The sequence below is a fragment of the Equus przewalskii genome, chromosome 19 (assembly GCF_037783145.1).
Source record: "Equus przewalskii isolate Varuska chromosome 19, EquPr2, whole genome shotgun sequence".
Classification (NCBI taxonomy): Eukaryota; Metazoa; Chordata; class Mammalia; order Perissodactyla; family Equidae; genus Equus; species Equus przewalskii.
The window spans coordinates 49,924,426-49,941,408 of record NC_091849.1 but is presented as its reverse complement, the minus strand read 5'-3'; the positions used below and the strand labels follow the sequence as shown (position 1 = coordinate 49,941,408).

At 42.2% G+C, this 16,983-nt stretch overlaps 1 protein-coding gene across 3 annotated transcripts in view; it reads left to right on the top strand.

Annotated features, from left to right (window-relative positions):
- Window positions 1-16,983, top strand: part of PKHD1 (PKHD1 ciliary IPT domain containing fibrocystin/polyductin) — a 414,808-nt gene that overhangs the window by 141,418 nt on the left and 256,407 nt on the right. For all 3 annotated transcript variants that reach the window (XR_011529807.1, XM_070584791.1, XM_070584792.1), the window contains exon 37: window positions 899-1,111. Coding sequence is in view for 2 of the 3 variants with exons in the window: in XM_070584791.1 (XP_070440892.1) it covers window positions 899-1,111 (213 nt within the window). In the remaining variant the exon portion in view is untranslated. The remainder of the gene's footprint in view (window positions 1-898; window positions 1,112-16,983) is intronic.

Here is a 16,983-nt window from a genome sequence, read left to right as displayed (position 1 = left end):
ATCTGGATATTAGAGCAAGACGGTGCCCATATCCGTTAAGGTTATTTGATTCCAAATAACAGAAACCAACTTTCTTTTAAAAAGGAAATTTACTGGGAATGCAGGGAGTAGCTTACATAATTTGTGGAAAGTCTGGAAAGTCAGATGTAGAAGTGAGAGCAATCAGGGCATTTGGAGGGGGATTGGCAGGTGGGGGGTCTCAGAAACAGAAACTCGTCTCTGGCTCATTAAGATACCACCACTGGAATTGCTGAGATCTAAACATCTCCAGTCATCTCTTCTCTTTTGCTTCAGATTTCCATTTGAAGCCTGGGTGCATGACTTAGACTCTGGAAGAACAGGACACCATGGTTGACAGTCCCTCTGTTCAATGGAGCAGAGCGGTTCCTTGAGGAAATTAGGGTCTATTATCAAAAGAAAAGTACAACGGATGCTGGTCAGCTAAAGTGCTACAAATGTCATGATGGTAGCACTAATTACACTTCCTTGTATCATGATTCTTATAATTTTGGGACATTTTCTTCTCCCTATTTCCTCTTTTAAAATTTAATTTTGTATACGCTGCTTTTATCTGCTGCTAAATGGTAAAAATGGTGACCTTCTCATCTCTATTTAACCGTTCCTATCTTGCTGGACATTTAGGTTATTGGCATTAAAAATAATATCAATAAAGCTGCAGTGAATATTGATAGCTAACCTAAGCTGGCTTAGTAATAGAGTGCTTCTACTTCTGGGTGTCTGAGCCACTCTATTGTGCTTCTAGAAGAGAGGGCAAGATAAAATGAGTCCAGTTCCAGCAGAAGTATATAAATGAAGAGGATTTCATCAGACATTGGAACTGGCGAAAGGAGGAGGACTTATGCTCTCAGGGACTGACCATCTTCTCTTTGGCCGTTAGGAGGCAAGCTGATTTTCATGGATCCAGGACCCATCGAGCTCAGGGCACACTCCATCCTTGTTTCCCATGGTGGAGAGCTCCGGATTGGGTCCGAGGACAAGCCCTTCCAAGGCAAAGCTGAGATCAAACTCTACGGGAGTTCCCACTCTACCCCCTTCTTTCCATATGGTGTCAAGTTCCTGGCTGTGAGGAATGGAACCCTGTCCCTGCACGGTGAGTGAGGCCATGGGCCAGAGGAGTTGGGGGAGAGCTGTGTCTAGCCAATGTGTGGGCAACGGGGAAAATGGCAAAACTACTTAAAACTCTTTGGCTGTTAGTTGTTGAGGCAACAAAGTTTATCAGAGCACAGGCACTATTTCCTTAAAAAAGAAATATTAATTGTTGTAATTCCCGTGGCAGAGTAGATTATAGTTCCCAATTATTTTTCCCCTTCCTATAAGAGGGTTATACACTTCCACCCACCGTCAGGTGACTTTCTGTGCCTCCCTGTGGGTGGACCACCCTTCCCTGCCCCGCTGAGAGTGGGCTTAGCCAAGGACTTGCTCTGGTCAATGGAGTGTGAGTGGAAATTATGTACTGCATGGCCAAGTAGAAGTTTTAAGAGCTGTTATAATGTTTTGGCTATTTTGCCCTTTTTCCTCTGCTTGAGAATAGCCTGTCCCAGATAGGGGCAGCTCCTTCATCTTGGGAACCCGAATGACAACACGGGCACAGCTGCAGCCAACCTACTGCTCTCACGTATGTAAGTAAGGAATAAACCTTTGTTATCATAAGCCACTGAAATTTGTGTTTGTCACTGCAGCACAATATAGTGAAAACTGACCGATCCAATTAGTCAGCATATACCGATGGCTGTGTACTCTGATGGCATCACAAACAAATAGAGACGACTCCATTTTGTTGTTGTTGTGGTTGGATTCCCCTCCTGTGAACAGGGTTCAGTTAGAGTTCTGCTTAGCGTCCTGTTACAGATGGGTTGGGTGTTTACGGATTTCTGGGAATACACAGGAATTGGGCTACAGTGTGTTTCTGCTCCAATTTTATTTGCCTTCTGATCACCTAATCCCACTTTGCAAAATGGACATTTTTACTTTCCTTGAGATTCAGGAAATTACTAAGCGTCTAAGGATGATCCTTAACATTAACTGGAAAATTTAAGTATTAAATAATGAGCTTTAAGTATCTTTCAGTAGATACTTATGTGCTTTTGCTTACATTGCATGAGCCAAAGGCAGAGCAAAATGTGGGCTCCAGGTAGTGGCCCAATCTCCAGAAAACATGATGCTGTCTATGTTGGCATTTCTGTATTGGCATAACAAGATAAAACCCCACTACCTATCATAGAATAATTGTTAGACTTGGGCGTGAAGCTATGCTGAGGAGTCTGCCATTTTTTCTCCGTAAAGGCTCTATTGTAAACTGTGGGCCTCAATCATTGTCTACTAAAAAGCCCTCTTTGCCTTTTTTGACTTGCTATGAGAGAAAGCGGGATCTTTTTGTCAAGTATTTATTGTGTTGACTAGGAACCATCCAGGGTGCTAGATACTGGGGATAAATTTTATAAGGTTTAAAATATCTTGTAACTATCTGGACAGAAATTCAAAGTGCCTGTACTATTCTTATGTTCTCCATCTAAGGAGGATATTTTTCTTCTATCTGCATCAGCAGACGCTAACATTGATCTTGTAACCCAGGATCCATGAGGGTCTTCTATCTCTTCACACATCAGCCATGGTCTTTAAATGTTTATTCTAGTCCGGCAGCACTTAGGCCATCAGACCAATGTGTTACTGTTTACCACTGAAAACACATAGCTGGAGAACAAGAGGGCACAGATCAATGTTTCCACCAGCTCACAGACCATCTGAAGGACCCTGAAGCTTAACACAGACCCTCTGGTTTGACAGCCAGTGTCCTATACAAGGCAGGTGACACAACTCCAGCTAGAAATGGAAATTCAAATGAAGAAAAGGGAAAACGCTCTTAATTCTTTTACTCTGCTTCTTTCATTCTAACTCCTTCTCATTCTCACTGTCTATTACAAAGGATCAGTGAAAGAGTTCATAAATATACCTTTATGTGCCTGTATTTTAAATGTCCCCTGTGTGGCTAAGCCTTTGTGTTTAAACAGATGTCAAGTTAAGAAAATCTCTAGTGCCATTGCTTACAGTCAAAACGGGGCAATTAAAGCAGAATAGATGCTTCTGATATGTTTTGAGAATTCCGAAAGTAAAAAAAAAAAATGTTGCTGCTGTAGCCCTGCCATGTGACTGGATACTGAGAGTGCAGACTCCTCCTCTCCCTCTGCTCCCCTCCCTTCCATCTTCTCCCCTCCTCTCCTTCTCTTTCTCCTTCCACCTCTTCTTCCTCCTCCTCTCCTTTCTTGTATTCCAAGGGTTAGGTTGGCATCAAAAACTGTTTTACCCATTTCCCCAAAGCCCTGCCAATCCAGGAGAGACTAGGATCTCTCGCCAACCACAGAGCTTGCATAAGGAACACAGGCAAAATCAAGCTATTTTCCTTTCTGACGGGATGCAGCCGCATCGCGTTCATTTGACAGAGATATCATGTAGAAAAGAGCTGAGCCACTGGGTGAGAGAGATTCCTCTTCGCAGGTGCTGTCAGAGAATCCCAGTCACAGCCTGAGGCTCATCAAATCCTCTCCCTTCCCCAGGCTCCCTAACCACCTGAGGTCTCAAACAGATTCGCCCTCGGGTGTGGTGGTATAGCCTGGTTAAAATCGTTATGTAATTTCACTGGCCTTTTTCCAGGGCCAGAGGTGGGTCTGGTGACACTAGGGCTTTAGGGAAAAACTAATTTTCCTTTGCTGTCAACTATGTAAAACAGTGAGAAACTTGATTCACTGCTTTGCAGCCAGAAAATCCCTAATGACCCAGAGTTCACTCAGCTTCCCAGGATGATGTAGTGAGGAGATTCACCAACTTTAGGGCACAGAAGACTCTTCTTGGGGAGATTTTTAAAATGCAGATTTCTGGACCTCACCTCCAGCATCTGACTCAGCGGGCCCGAGGTGGGCCTAGGAATGAGCATTTCAATGGGACCCTCAGGTGATTTGATTCAGGTGGTCCACTGACGACACTTGGAGAAATGCTGTTTTTCGTGGTTAAAAGTTTTGGAATCACAAATCATCCAGTTCTGCCATTTATCAGCTATGACCTTGGACAAAACCCAGGAAAACACAGTCTCCACCTCATAGACTTATGCTTGTGAACTGCCCCAAAGTATCTGGCACACAGTAACACTCAAGCAGTGTTAGCTATAGCTAACTTGGTTATATTCTTTTTTTCCCCCAAAGCACTGAGTATCCAGAGCCTATGATCTCATATTTTCTTTTAGTGGGAGGGGGTTTTGTTTCAAAATTTGGCATGGGGCCAGCTCTGCCTAGAGATTTTTCTCCTTATTAATTTTCTTGTCTATCTCTTTTCATCAGAACAAGAGCGAGATCTTAGCTCTGGACATCATGAGCCGACAACATTCCCAGGCATGTTCTGCTCTGTTCCCACCACCTAGCAAACACCTCTTGATTTTAATCTCTCGCAGCGCAGCTGCTTCCCACAGTGGATAACCGCCATTCTCAGGTGTGGTTACCCTAAGGGCTTCTTGGAAACCATTTGCATGGGCCCAGTTTAGCTAGAAGCAGAGCACTGCGTGATACAGGAGGCCTTTTGCAGGCATTTTACTCCTAACCCCCAACAGTCAGAGGACTGACTGGTGGATGCTAATTTAACTCCAGTGCGGGTCATAGAGACTCACACAAATAAGTCTGCGTGTCAGTCATATAGCTTTCCCCACTTTCTCCCTCCCACCTCATTCTTCCTTGCTGCCCCAGTAACCCTTCTGTTCCAGCTGATTTTTATCATAGATTAAAATCACTAAGCAAACAGGCTTTGCTGTTCAGCTGTCACGAGGAAAGATGGAGTTGAAGGCACGTTTCATGTTTTTCTTTTAATGTAGAAAAGCTCTCACACTCAGACACTCACACACACACCTGCATGCACACACACCCACACGCAGCAGCGCTGTCTTTCTCTTTCTCTGGGTTTGGAAGAGGATGGGGCAGGGCATGTTCTGAATCTCTGGTGGAGATCAGATGGTTCTGTAAGTTCTGTCAGCTGCTCGCTTTGATATGTTAATATGACTCAAGGGTCGCTGGATTCCTCCAGAGGGGCGGGCTGGGGCTTGGGTGGTTGTAGTCAATAAGGAAATTTCACTCTTGCCTTTTCCTTTCCCCACTCTGTCTGCCAATCCAGGTTCACCACCCCAAACCGAGTGCCAATCACATGTCACTTTTCCAGGGGGTCGCTGTCAGCCTGGGTGACGTGAATTTTTGACAATGTAATTACGGCCCTTGCTTGCACAGTGGGAGTCTGCGCAGGATGGGGGGGCTTTTATTGATCGTCCAGCAGGGAAATTTATCAATGTCTCTCCCTTCATTTCCAGCTCCTCCCTGAGAAATTTGGCTGACAGTTTCTTAGAAGGAAAAGCAATCTTATGGCCTTGAATGGACTTCTGTCTTTGTCCTTTTCAAGAAATTACAAGATCCAGGCATTAAATATAAATGACAGTTTCTGGGAAAGCGAGTATGTAGGAGCATGATTGAGGAAAACACTAGCACAATTGTTATAAATATAAGAACTTGGTAAGAATAAATAGGAAAAACACTCTAAACAGGCAAGTTTAGATAGGGTTTGGTTCCCTTCATAAAGTGGCAAGTATCTGTATTTAAATTCCATGCTTTTTTATAGGTACTGCATATGCACACTGTTATTGTAGTTGCTGAAGGTGTCAGGCTGTCGTGAAGAATGGAATCAGGGGTGTGGAGTTAACATGCGTGTAGGAGGGTGTTCCTGGTCAGTGGTTTTCATACTGTGCCCCACAAAATCCCACTGTTTCTTGGAGGAGCTTCGGGAGTTCCACAAACAATGAAGTATTTGGGGGTCAGGCAATGAAGGTTTAAATTGCTCAAGTCATTGACTCATCACTTTGCTCTCTGTCCTGTATTTGTGTTAAAGTAATATTTCATTAGAAGAAAGAGTTCCATTGCTAAAACAGTGATTAAAAACAACTCTGTTAGCTCATCCTCTTAGCTTTGGTGTGAGGGTCCCTTGAAGACTTCAAGGCCTCTCTGTGTGATTGATTATTTCCCCAAGACTGATCAAGCTCAGTGAGTGAGGAACTCCTATAGTCTCTTCTTTGATGTAGGGTGAAACTTCTCAGAGGCCGTTTTCATCTTATAGCAATTTCTGTATGTCCAACAATATGTTTTCCGATCCCTGCTGTTTTGTCACCTGCTCAGTCGTTTCCGGTCTTGTCTCCTCTACATCCATAACATCTCCTCTTGCCCCTGCTTCTTACCTATTTCTTCTAGACCACAAGTCTACCCTTACCTTCTGCCTCTCATTCCTTTGGGCTGGAATATAAACCATGGCTGTGGCATGGCATTTTTATATGTAGTTTTACTACTCATAAAATGTGTAGTTTTAAAGGATGGAAACCATGTGCAAACAAACTTAGACAAAACAAAGGACTTAGGAACTCTGCATCAAACTGCAGGATGGGCCGGAGGGCAATTGGATTCAGGCATGACTGCCTCCAGGGGTCCCAATGCTGTCAGGACTCATTCTCAGTCTCTCACCTCTGGGTCTCTCTGTAATATTGACTTTACTGGTCCTACTCCTTAATGTCCTCTTCCATATGGCTACTGCATTTCCTGGTTTCACGTGGACTTTGTTTTCCACCACCAAAGAAAAGAGCTCTTTGTTCTATCATCAGCTCCAAAAATAACCAGGGAAGGCCTCACAAATTCCAGCTTGATTTACCCAGAATACTTAGGACTATACATGGCACCCAGGGGGATGGGGCACTGTGATTGCCCCAGCTCGGGTCACTTCATCAACCATCAAGGCTGCGGAGAGAAGGCCATGTGAGCACATGCAACTCTGCCTTGACCAGTGGCCAGAGAGGCAGTGGGTGTGCATGTGTATGTTTATATATTTGTGTGAGTGTATGTTTTGGGGAGCTGATCACTAAAAGAAAGGATGGTAGCTAGTCCCATAAAGGAGTGTTGATGGGCAGACAAAACCATAGGTGTCCTCTAAGCTAGTTAAATGAAAATCGTAGGCTTTTGACTTCTAGTTCAGTGTCTGAGATCTCAAGGTGATTGAAACTGATACGTAGAAATATTCAAATATAGCACAATGTTTACTGTTGTATAGACTCAATGTGTGAAGTTGAAATCACTTGCTATTTAGGCTGTGTGTAGGCTGAATAAAACAGCTGTGTGAGATCAGGCAAACAAAAATGACCGTTAAGTACCTAGTACAGAGCTTAGAACCTAGAGGGGTCCCATCAAATAGCGGAAGAGATAAAAAATATATGATTGAAAACTTTTACTCTGATAGGACATCCCATCCCAGTGTTACCCCAAATTTAAAAGCTCTGTCTCATGGTCTGATGGAATCTAAATTTCCTGTATACGCTGTGTTTTTTCTTCCTCCTGCTCGGAGATCTTGGGTTTCTTCTGTAGTGAAGAGGTTCTTTGCCTTCCCCTCGCACTTATCTCTACAAAATATTGCCTGGGATTTCATGGGAACCTTGGTCTGCTGTGGTGTGTAATTGGGCCACAGGGCCACAAAATGGAAAGGTACAGTTTTAGTGATGTTTGAGAAACTCAAACATTTTAGACAGAAATCTGACTCAGTATAGACTTTATTTTCCTCTAAAAACTACTACTTTCATCTGTATTTTGATGGACCTTTTTTTCCTATCCTTTAACAACACCTTGGGCACCACAGCTTTCCAGTAGATTTTAGATAATAAAAAGGCCAGTCCTAATTTATCCAGTTTAAAACTTCAGTCTCCTACTCGTTTACTGTTCCCTTCCTCCCTGTCAAGGCTCCAGCCTGAGGCACTCAGAGGGGCAGGGGCCATGCAGCTCCTTCGCTCTTCTTCCCATCCTTCTCATTTTACATTCTCTCAGTGTTGGGGGCATCTAGAGAGGTGAGGCAAGAAGGTTAACAAGCGTTTTACTGAACGGTGCAGTTGTATCCTCTGCTGGGTGTTGCTGCCTCTCTGGATAATACTGGCTGACTGCTGATTCTCTCTCCGAAGATGCCTGCATGAGGTTATTGGAGCCTTGTAGGAGACCTTCCCACTGTTTCCCAGTGTGGAAGCCGCCCCCCCTCCACCCCGGGTGTGCAATCCCCTTGGCTTCCACCTTGGGGCCATTTTGGGTGGAGTACCAGAAAGTTGTCTCAAGCCCAGCTACCTTCCCCAGAATCTGCTTGATCCAGAGGAAGCTTACAAATCTTTCCACACCAAAGATGTTCCACTAACCACCCCTTTCTCTGCTCTGCTGTCTCTCTCTAATTCTCCTGTCCCCTGCTCAGATAAGCATGGGGAGCCCAAAAAATAGGCTGCATATGCAGACATCGAACCCAAGGAGATGAAACCAGTTTCCCTTTGTTGCAGGCCACTCTACGATTGGTACTTCTGAAACCCTTTTTCTTTGCTTAAGTGTGGAGAAGTACCCTCAGACCTCCTTCTCTGGGAAGGAGAGGAAAAGGCCATGGCCAGTTCACTCAGGTTGATGACTCACTCCCAGTCTCTGAGAATCCCTTTGAATCTCCTCTTTGTTGCTTGTATAGCCTGGGGTGGGGTCTGCCCAGGGATGGCTCAGATGGCAGAGTTAGATTAGCCTCCTTTTTTTTTTTTTTTGAGGAAGATTAGCCCTGAGCTAACATCTGCCACCAATCCTCCTCCTCCTCTCTCTCTCTCTCTCTCTTTTTTTTGCTGAGGAAGATTGGCCCTGGGCTAACATCCCTGCCCATCTTCCTCTCCTTAGATGTGAGATGCCAGCCACAGCATGGCTTGATGAGTGGTGTGTAGGTCCACACACAGGATCCAAACCGGTGAACCCCCGGCCACCGAAGCAGAACGTGTGAACTTAACCACTGTGCTCCTGGGCCAGCCTCTAGATTAGCCTCCTTTGAATAAGCCCCAAGGAAACATCTCCTCCCTAACTGTTCACTGCTCACTTACAATGAGGGGTGCTTCTCACCTCTTTGTCTCCCACTCAGTCCTCTTGGTTGGTTTGGGGGTTCAGAAGTCCTGCTCAACAATTTGCTACCTATGTGAAAGGGTGCTCCAAAGAGATGCTGAGTTGACAGGGGGAGCAAATGTTGATTCTTTTGTTTTGTTTTTGTGCGTGTGTTTTGCTGTGTTTTATTTTGATTTAGGGTTGGGAAGAAAGTAAGATTAAATTGAGGGGAGGAATGCAGGAAGAAGGATGAAGAAAATTTAAAACTTATTCATTGCTTTCTGTAATCTTCAATTCAAACAAGCTTTGGGGCCAGCTGGGTGGTGTAGTGGTTAAGTTTGCATGTTCTGCTTCGGCGGCCCACGGTTTGCAGGTTCAGATCCTCAGCATGGACCTAGCACTGCTCGACAAGCCATGCTGTGGCAGCATCCCACATAACATAGAGGAAGATTGCCACAGATATTAGCTCAATGACAATTTTCCTCACCAAAAAAACCCAAACAAATTCAAACAAGCTTCAGTACAGCTTTGGGATTGTGGTCAGCTGGTATGTTGGGGCAGATCATAATTACGCAGTCAAGTTAACACTAGTGAGCATGGCTCTCATGTCCTGGGAACCCTCAGCATGGTAGGATGGCCACTGCCTGGACAGCTGGTTCTCCCTTCAGAGCAGATGAGGATTGGTCCTTACTATACAACACTCAAAATATAACCAACACCACCAACAAAAAGTAAGGCAGAAATTTTCTCTGTTCTGTCAACTAATGCTTCCAAGAGTCCAAAATACAACCATTCTAGGCACAATGGCAGAAACGTATCTGGTGAAATCTTATTGATTTTTAACTAAGATGACTTAGAATTTGAAATTGTTTGATCTGGACTAAAGTGACCTTGGAACAACCCATAAGAAAGGGTTCCTTAGATTAAGAGTATAAAGCACACTTTAAGGAACTTGTTGAAATATGTTAACGTGAACATGCTGTTTTTAAGGTCTTGAGGATTTTAGGTGTTTGCATGTAAATGTACACTGCTAATTAGAAATGAGTTCTCGCTATTCAACAACCCAAGGACAGCGGGAACTCCACTTAGAAACACATTGTAAGATACTTTAGGTTTCTATATATACCTGAAAGGGTTGCATCAGTCAGGTCTTTTTTGGTTGCAAGTGACAGAAAACCCAATTCAAACAAAAAAATAAGAGCATTTAGTGCCTTGTGTAACTGAAAAACACTGGAGGCACACTGAGTCCAGGTGTTCCAAGGAAGTCATTAGGACTTTGTTTCTCTGCAACTCTTGGTTCTGCTTTCCCCCAAGTTGGCTTCATTTTCAATCTAACTCTCCCCTTATGGAGGCAGAAATAGGTCCCCGTGACTCCAATGGCTATTTGACCCCTGAACGAATTCCAACATTCCCGCCATCAACATTTCACATCCCTTCTTCTGTTTCTTCCCCCTTAGCTTTTAACGCTAACATATTATATCCAGTTTATTTATTGTATTTATTGTACTTATTCTAGTGTCTTTCCCAGTAGAATGTATACATCTTGGACAGAGATTTTCCTGTTTTTTTCATTTACAACATCCCCATGGCCTACAACAGTGCCTGGACTCATAGTAGGCTTTCAAGAAATATATCTTGTGTGAATAATTGAGGGAGAAGCTTGAGCAAACCTCAGGATTAACTTTGGCCCTGTTTGAGTCAAAATCCTGTCACTGAACCTGTTGCTATGACCAGGGAGGTGACATTTTTATTCACCAGGATGGAGCTAGGGTGTGGACAACCACCCAGACTACATAGTCTGAGACTGAGGGAGAATGGTTTCTCAAAATTGGAGATGTGTTTTCTAACCAGGATAAGACAAAGGGCAGGTAAAAGCAATAGCTTGTCTACTTTCTTAAGATATTTGACAATCTGGCATTTTTACTACTTTTACTAATTTGGAATTGCAAATTAATAAGATTTTACTGGACAGCCGACACTGATATATTTCAAACTTGTTTAGTTTGGCTAGAAAAAACCCCCCAATCACTTCACTAAGCTAAACCAAAGCCAAAAGTGATAGAAACACAATTTATAGAAAATTTAGAATTAAAAAATGCATAATAACATTGTGATATTTTCTAGATTTGATTATGTCTAGAAAGTGTTATTAAAAGGATGGAGTTGATTTTAAGATAATTTTTAGTTAGAGGACCCAGAACTGCATGAATCTTGATCTGGACTGGCCACTCTTGTATAAATATATACATGGTGGGCAATGGCCAGCAAAGGCATCAATACTGAGTACTAGGATTTGGCCCAAGCCAAACAGAGAATCCGTAGTAAGCAATGAGGTATCATCGACTAATTCTTCCTGACTAACCCATGAAGTGGTTAGACAACCAGCTTGCTTTCCTTCCTTACCCCTAACACCACACAAGACACTGGGGACTTTGCCACTTGACAGAAGGTAAGTCCAGCCTAGCCAGTCAGTCCAAGAAGAGAAGAGAGCAGTGTTGTCCTAATGCTCAGGGAGAGCGGGTCTGGTCCACCTATGCTAGATCTTTCTAGCTTAAGGGGCAGATTCACAGGAGCTGCCTCCTTGACCCTTTTCCCTATCTTTGTGAGGGGAGAGAGAGTAAAAATAAAGACCTCCCTTTGTTTGGCCTAGTGAATTTTCCATTACCTGGGATTGGGCCAAGTATATCCTAGGAATGACCAATCGATAGCAACATGCTTGCTCTTCGTGGGATCAAAGGGGGAGGGGCAGGAGAAGAGAGCTGTGGGTATCTCTTAGCTAATAAGAAAATTACTATTTGCTATCAAAAGCAGAGTCATTGGCATGTTATAAATACTAGTGCTGTAGTAGAATATTTAGACCACACAAAACATAAATTGGGGAGGCATTTCTCAAATTAGAACAACAGATTTTTTTAAACTGTGAACTACTTCCTTCTAAAATCCCAACTGTTGATAGAATGTAGCAAAAATACTACCTAAGGCCTTAGATTTTTTATCTAAGCCCTTATAGTTCCAAAGTTTTTTCTGTATTTTCTTTTGACAGTGTTATTCAATGTATATACGTATCATATCATATTGGTTCTGTTTATCCAGAGATCCCTAATACGGTGACCTATTCATTCACTAATTTACATATATATATATGAAGAGACTTATTATAAGGAATTGGCTAATGTGATTATGGAGACTGAGACGTCCCAAGATCTGCAGTCGGCAAGCTGGAGACCCTGGAGAGCTGACGTGTAGTTCCCCTCCGAGTCCAAAGGCCTGAGAACTGCAGGGGCCAATGGTGTAAGTTACAGTGAAAAGCTAGCAGGCTTGAAACCCAAGAAGAGCTAATGTTTCAGTCCAAATCTGAAGCCTGGAAAAGACTAATGTCTCAGCTCAGCAGTCAGGCAGGAGCTTCCTCTTACTCAGCCTTTGTACTATTTGAGTCCTCAATGGGTTAGATGAAGCCCACCCACATTAGGGAAAGCATTCTGCTTTCCTCAGTCTATGGATTCAAATGCTAATCTCACCCAGAAACACCTTCACACACACACCCTGAATAATGTTTGGCTAATAGCCTGGGTACCCGGTAGTCCACTCAAGCTGACACATACAATTAACCACCGCAGTCACTAAAATGGATCCCCTTTTCTATCACTGACTCTGTATCATACCTTGGACACATAATCCAAAAAGATAGGAAGCCTGTCTTGACACAAAGCTTCCCAAGGGGGAATGACTAGCTCCAAGATTCATCTCTTCCTTTTAAGGTTTCTATAGTTTACTTTCTCCTGCTAGGACATGAGGGTCTTTGCTGACATTCCGCGTCTTCTCCAGATGATCTTGCCCTTGCTCAGTCTTAGAGCACTCACTCACTCATCTTCCTCCGGATGAATGTTAGGAGCTTGGGCTCTGGAAGTAGACTGCTTGGGTCCAAATAGCATCTCTACCACTAACCAGCTGGTAGACCTTGAAAAGGTCAACTCCTCAGTGTTTCAGTGTGCATATCTATAAATTAGAGATGATTCTAAAGCATTTCTCATGGTGCTGTTATGGGGTTTAAATGAAATAAACATGTAAAGCACTTCGCACAAGGACAGGCAGTGAGCAACTACTCAGTAAATGTTAGTTATTGTCACTATTGCTATTATATGCCTACAGTTTTGATTTGATGAAGCTGCTTCATTATTATTCTAAGGAGGCTGGGATGATGTTTATTGTTGTCCAGTAATCTGTCAGCCAGAAACCTGGTTGTCATGCTTGATACCCGCTTCTCTATCATTCCCATATTGTGTCCATCACTGAGTCTTGGTTTTAATTCTTGGATAACTCATGAGCCATTTGCTGCTCTCTAACTCCATGACAGTCACCTTAGTTCATCATGCCACCAACTTGTACCTGGACTATTGTTTAAACTTTCTAGTTTATCTTCTAGTTGCCACTTTTGTCCCTCTGCAATTCATTCTTTACCCTGGAGCCAAGGTGATCTTTAAAAACACAGATTTGTTCATATCATGCCGCTGATCAAAACTCTTCAGTGTCTTCCCATTGTTCCTAGGATAAAGTCTAAAATTTCTAACATGGTTATAATGCCCTGTCTGATGTAGGTCCCTGCCTATACCTCCTGCCATGTTTTCTAAACCTCTCCTACCCATTCCCACCACAGTGCTCCAGTCTTGGTAGACTTTTAGTTTATTAAATGGTTAATATAGTCTAGATGTTACATTTTTTGCATTTTTGAGTACCAAAAGAAATTCAGCTTTATTAAGTGAATAGAATGCTACATAGGCAGGGGCTTATGATTCTTTCCTTCAAAGAGAATTCTTCCATGTGTATCATCAAAGCAACACTATTAATAGTATTGCTTTCAGCCTGGTTATAGAGGAAGAGTATCATTGAATTGGGTATTATATTCAGTATTTGTTAAAATTGGATTTTACCTAGATCCTGGCACTTGATGATTTTCAAAGCTGCTTCCCATTCTTTCCTCTCATTTAACTCACACCTCTGTGAAGTAGGAAAGACTGGGATTACTACTTTCATCTTACAGATGATGAAACTGGGGCCCAGAAGGGAGGCAACTAATATTGATTCCATCCTCTTCGGAGACTTAAGATGCGTGTGGGCTTGCTTCTATTTTGTGTACACATGGCTGGTGTTTACCTGTGGCAGAAAGACAAACAGAAGATACTCTTTCCAGGTTTCTGGAACAGTCGTCTCAATTTTCATTTTTTCCTATTATTTTGGGATCCCAAGTGGAACTTTGTTTTTTATGGCTCCCTTTGTAACATTCTTGATGGGGCACAAAGAACCTGCTTCTTCCCCAGTTTGTTACTTACCTTTCAGTATTTTTATGGTGTTTTCCGATCTATCTCTATGATGACAAATCTACAGATTCCTTCCTTTATGATTTCTGCCTTTGTGTCATGTTTGGAAAACTCTTTCCTATATACAGACTCTATAAAAATTTACCTATTTGTTTCCTGGTACTCTTATTTATTTTATTTTACTTTTTCACATTAGTGTCTTGAATCCAGGGTCAGCAGTCTGAGGCCCATGGGCCAAATCTGGCCCATTGTCTGTTTTTGTAAACAAAATGTTATTGAAGCCCAGCCATGCCCATTTGCTTGTGTATTATTTCTGACCGCTTTGTGCTGCAATGGCAGAGTTGACTAGCTGCAAGGGAGACCACCTGGCCCGCAGACCCAAAACTATTTACTATCCAGGCCTCTACAGAAAAAGTTTGCTAACCCCTACTTTAATCCTTCTAGAATTTATTTTGATATAGTGTATAATTCAGTTATATAATTTTTTTTCAAATGGCTAGTTAATTTTCTCAACGCTATTTATTCAACAATGCAATTGTGGTAGGCTGAAAAATGGCTCCCAAATACGTTCATGGCCCGATTCCTGGAACCCATGAAGGATACCTTATTTGGCAAAAGGGATTTTGCAGACGTGATTTAACTAAAGATTTTAAAATGGGGAGAGTATCCTGGATAGTCCAGGTAGAAGCAATGTAATCACACTGGTCCCTGTCAGAGGGACAGAGGATTCCCAGGAGAAGGAGATGTAATGAAAGAACCAGAGAGAGGATGATGTGTTTGAAGATGAAAGACGGGCCACAGGCTCAACTCAAGGGATACAGATGGCCACTAGAAGCTGAAAAAGTCGCAGAAATGAATTTTCCTCTCAGAGCCTCCAGCAGGAAGCAGCTTAGCCAACACCTCAATTTTACCTCAGTGAGACCACTTTCAAAATTCTAATATTCAGAACTGTAAGATAATACATTTGTGTTGTTAAGACACTAATTTTGTGGTAATTTGTTATAATTTGTTACAATGGCAATAGGAAAGTAATATAGCAACATTTCTCTGGGAATTTTAAATGTTACCTTTATTATATACTAAATTCTTATTTGATACAGATACAGATTAATGTCTTTTATAGATAAAGAACTTTTTAGAGCAAATGTAAAATCTGGCCACTATGTGAATAAACATACCAGTATAACTAATGCAAAGGACCAGTCAATGTCAGCGCATGTGCAGGGTGCTTGGATTTATCCTGTGTTCCCAGTGAGAAAGAGATTCTTTTTTGTTTTTACGAGTTTTCTCCTACCTTCTCCTCATTGGTAATCAAAGAAATGAGAATTAAAATAAAAGTGATTTTTTCCCTTAACAATCAAATTGGCCAATATTAAAAAAAGAAAAGTTGTAGAAAGTCTGAGGAACTGGCATTCATAAATACTGCTAGTGGGTGCAGAAGTATATGCAGTCTTTCTGAAAGACAATTGGGTAAGAATATCAAAAAGCTTAACACTAGGCATATGCCTTGATGTAGCAATACCACTTCTGGGAATTTCTACGAAGGCAATTATGCTCAAGAATGTTCACATCTGCCTCGTTTATGAGAGCAAAATATTGGGAAAAAACTGGATGCGAAGAAATAGATTAGTATATAAAATACACATTTTTTAAATGAGATACTATGCCATCATGATGTTAAATAATATATAACTGAAAGCTGTTCCTACTATCTTACGTAAAGAGAATTTACAGAAATGGTATGAACAGAATTATAGCATTTTGTTTCTATATGAAATGTCAACATATGAACATAGGAAAAGAAGGACAGGAAAGACATATATTAATCTGTTGTATTAAGATTGTGGATGCTTTTGTTTTCTTTTGCTTCTCTATATTTTTATTTTAAACATTATACATTTATTGCTTTTCTAAAAAGAAATTGTTATTAAAAATTAGCCTTTTCTCTCCTCACTGTCACCTCCATTCCAAAGCATAAACCTTAGCAACGATTGTCAAAACAGTTATCTTTCTGGTCAGAAACACATCTGAATTTTTATGTATTTTTGGGGCAATAAATAGAAGTGGGTGTCAAAGACATGTTACAGAAGACTTTAGCTCTGACCGAGTGGGTTCTGCACCTCTGACTAAAGGACTTTCCACTACCATTCTGTAGGGCCAGAGAATGGCATTCATTGAATTGGCCTGAAACCCCCCAGGGAGCTAGGAACAGTGTTCCAGATGTTTCCACTTATCTTACAACACCCTATATCCTGAGTATTTTGAGCTTTGTCTTTTGATTTTTCTCAGTCGCATTTGTAATCACAGTAGCAACAGTAAAGCTCAGACTGGTTGGAACAAAAGTTAGCCTTTCTTTTATACCTCTAGAAATGGCTTTCAATCAAAGTATGGCTCGTTGCACCAACGAAGTAACCTTAGTCTAAACCTTTGTGCCAAATGCATGGTAGACTTTTAACACTGGGAACAGACTTTGTGCTCAGTTCTCTCTGGTCGCAGTGTAGAAATGTTTGCTGATCAGCTGGGGATGCAGCCAGCTGATGTGCACGTTTAGAGATTGTTCTGGCGTGCCTTCTCCTTCCTGCAGGCACATGTTCCCTGTGCAGTCAGTACCACCGGAGATGAACCAGTAATGATTCAGAAGGCTCACAGCGCACACACACAGTTGAGTTCATGAGGGATTCCCCCTCCAGGTTTTGTCTTCATCCAAGGGA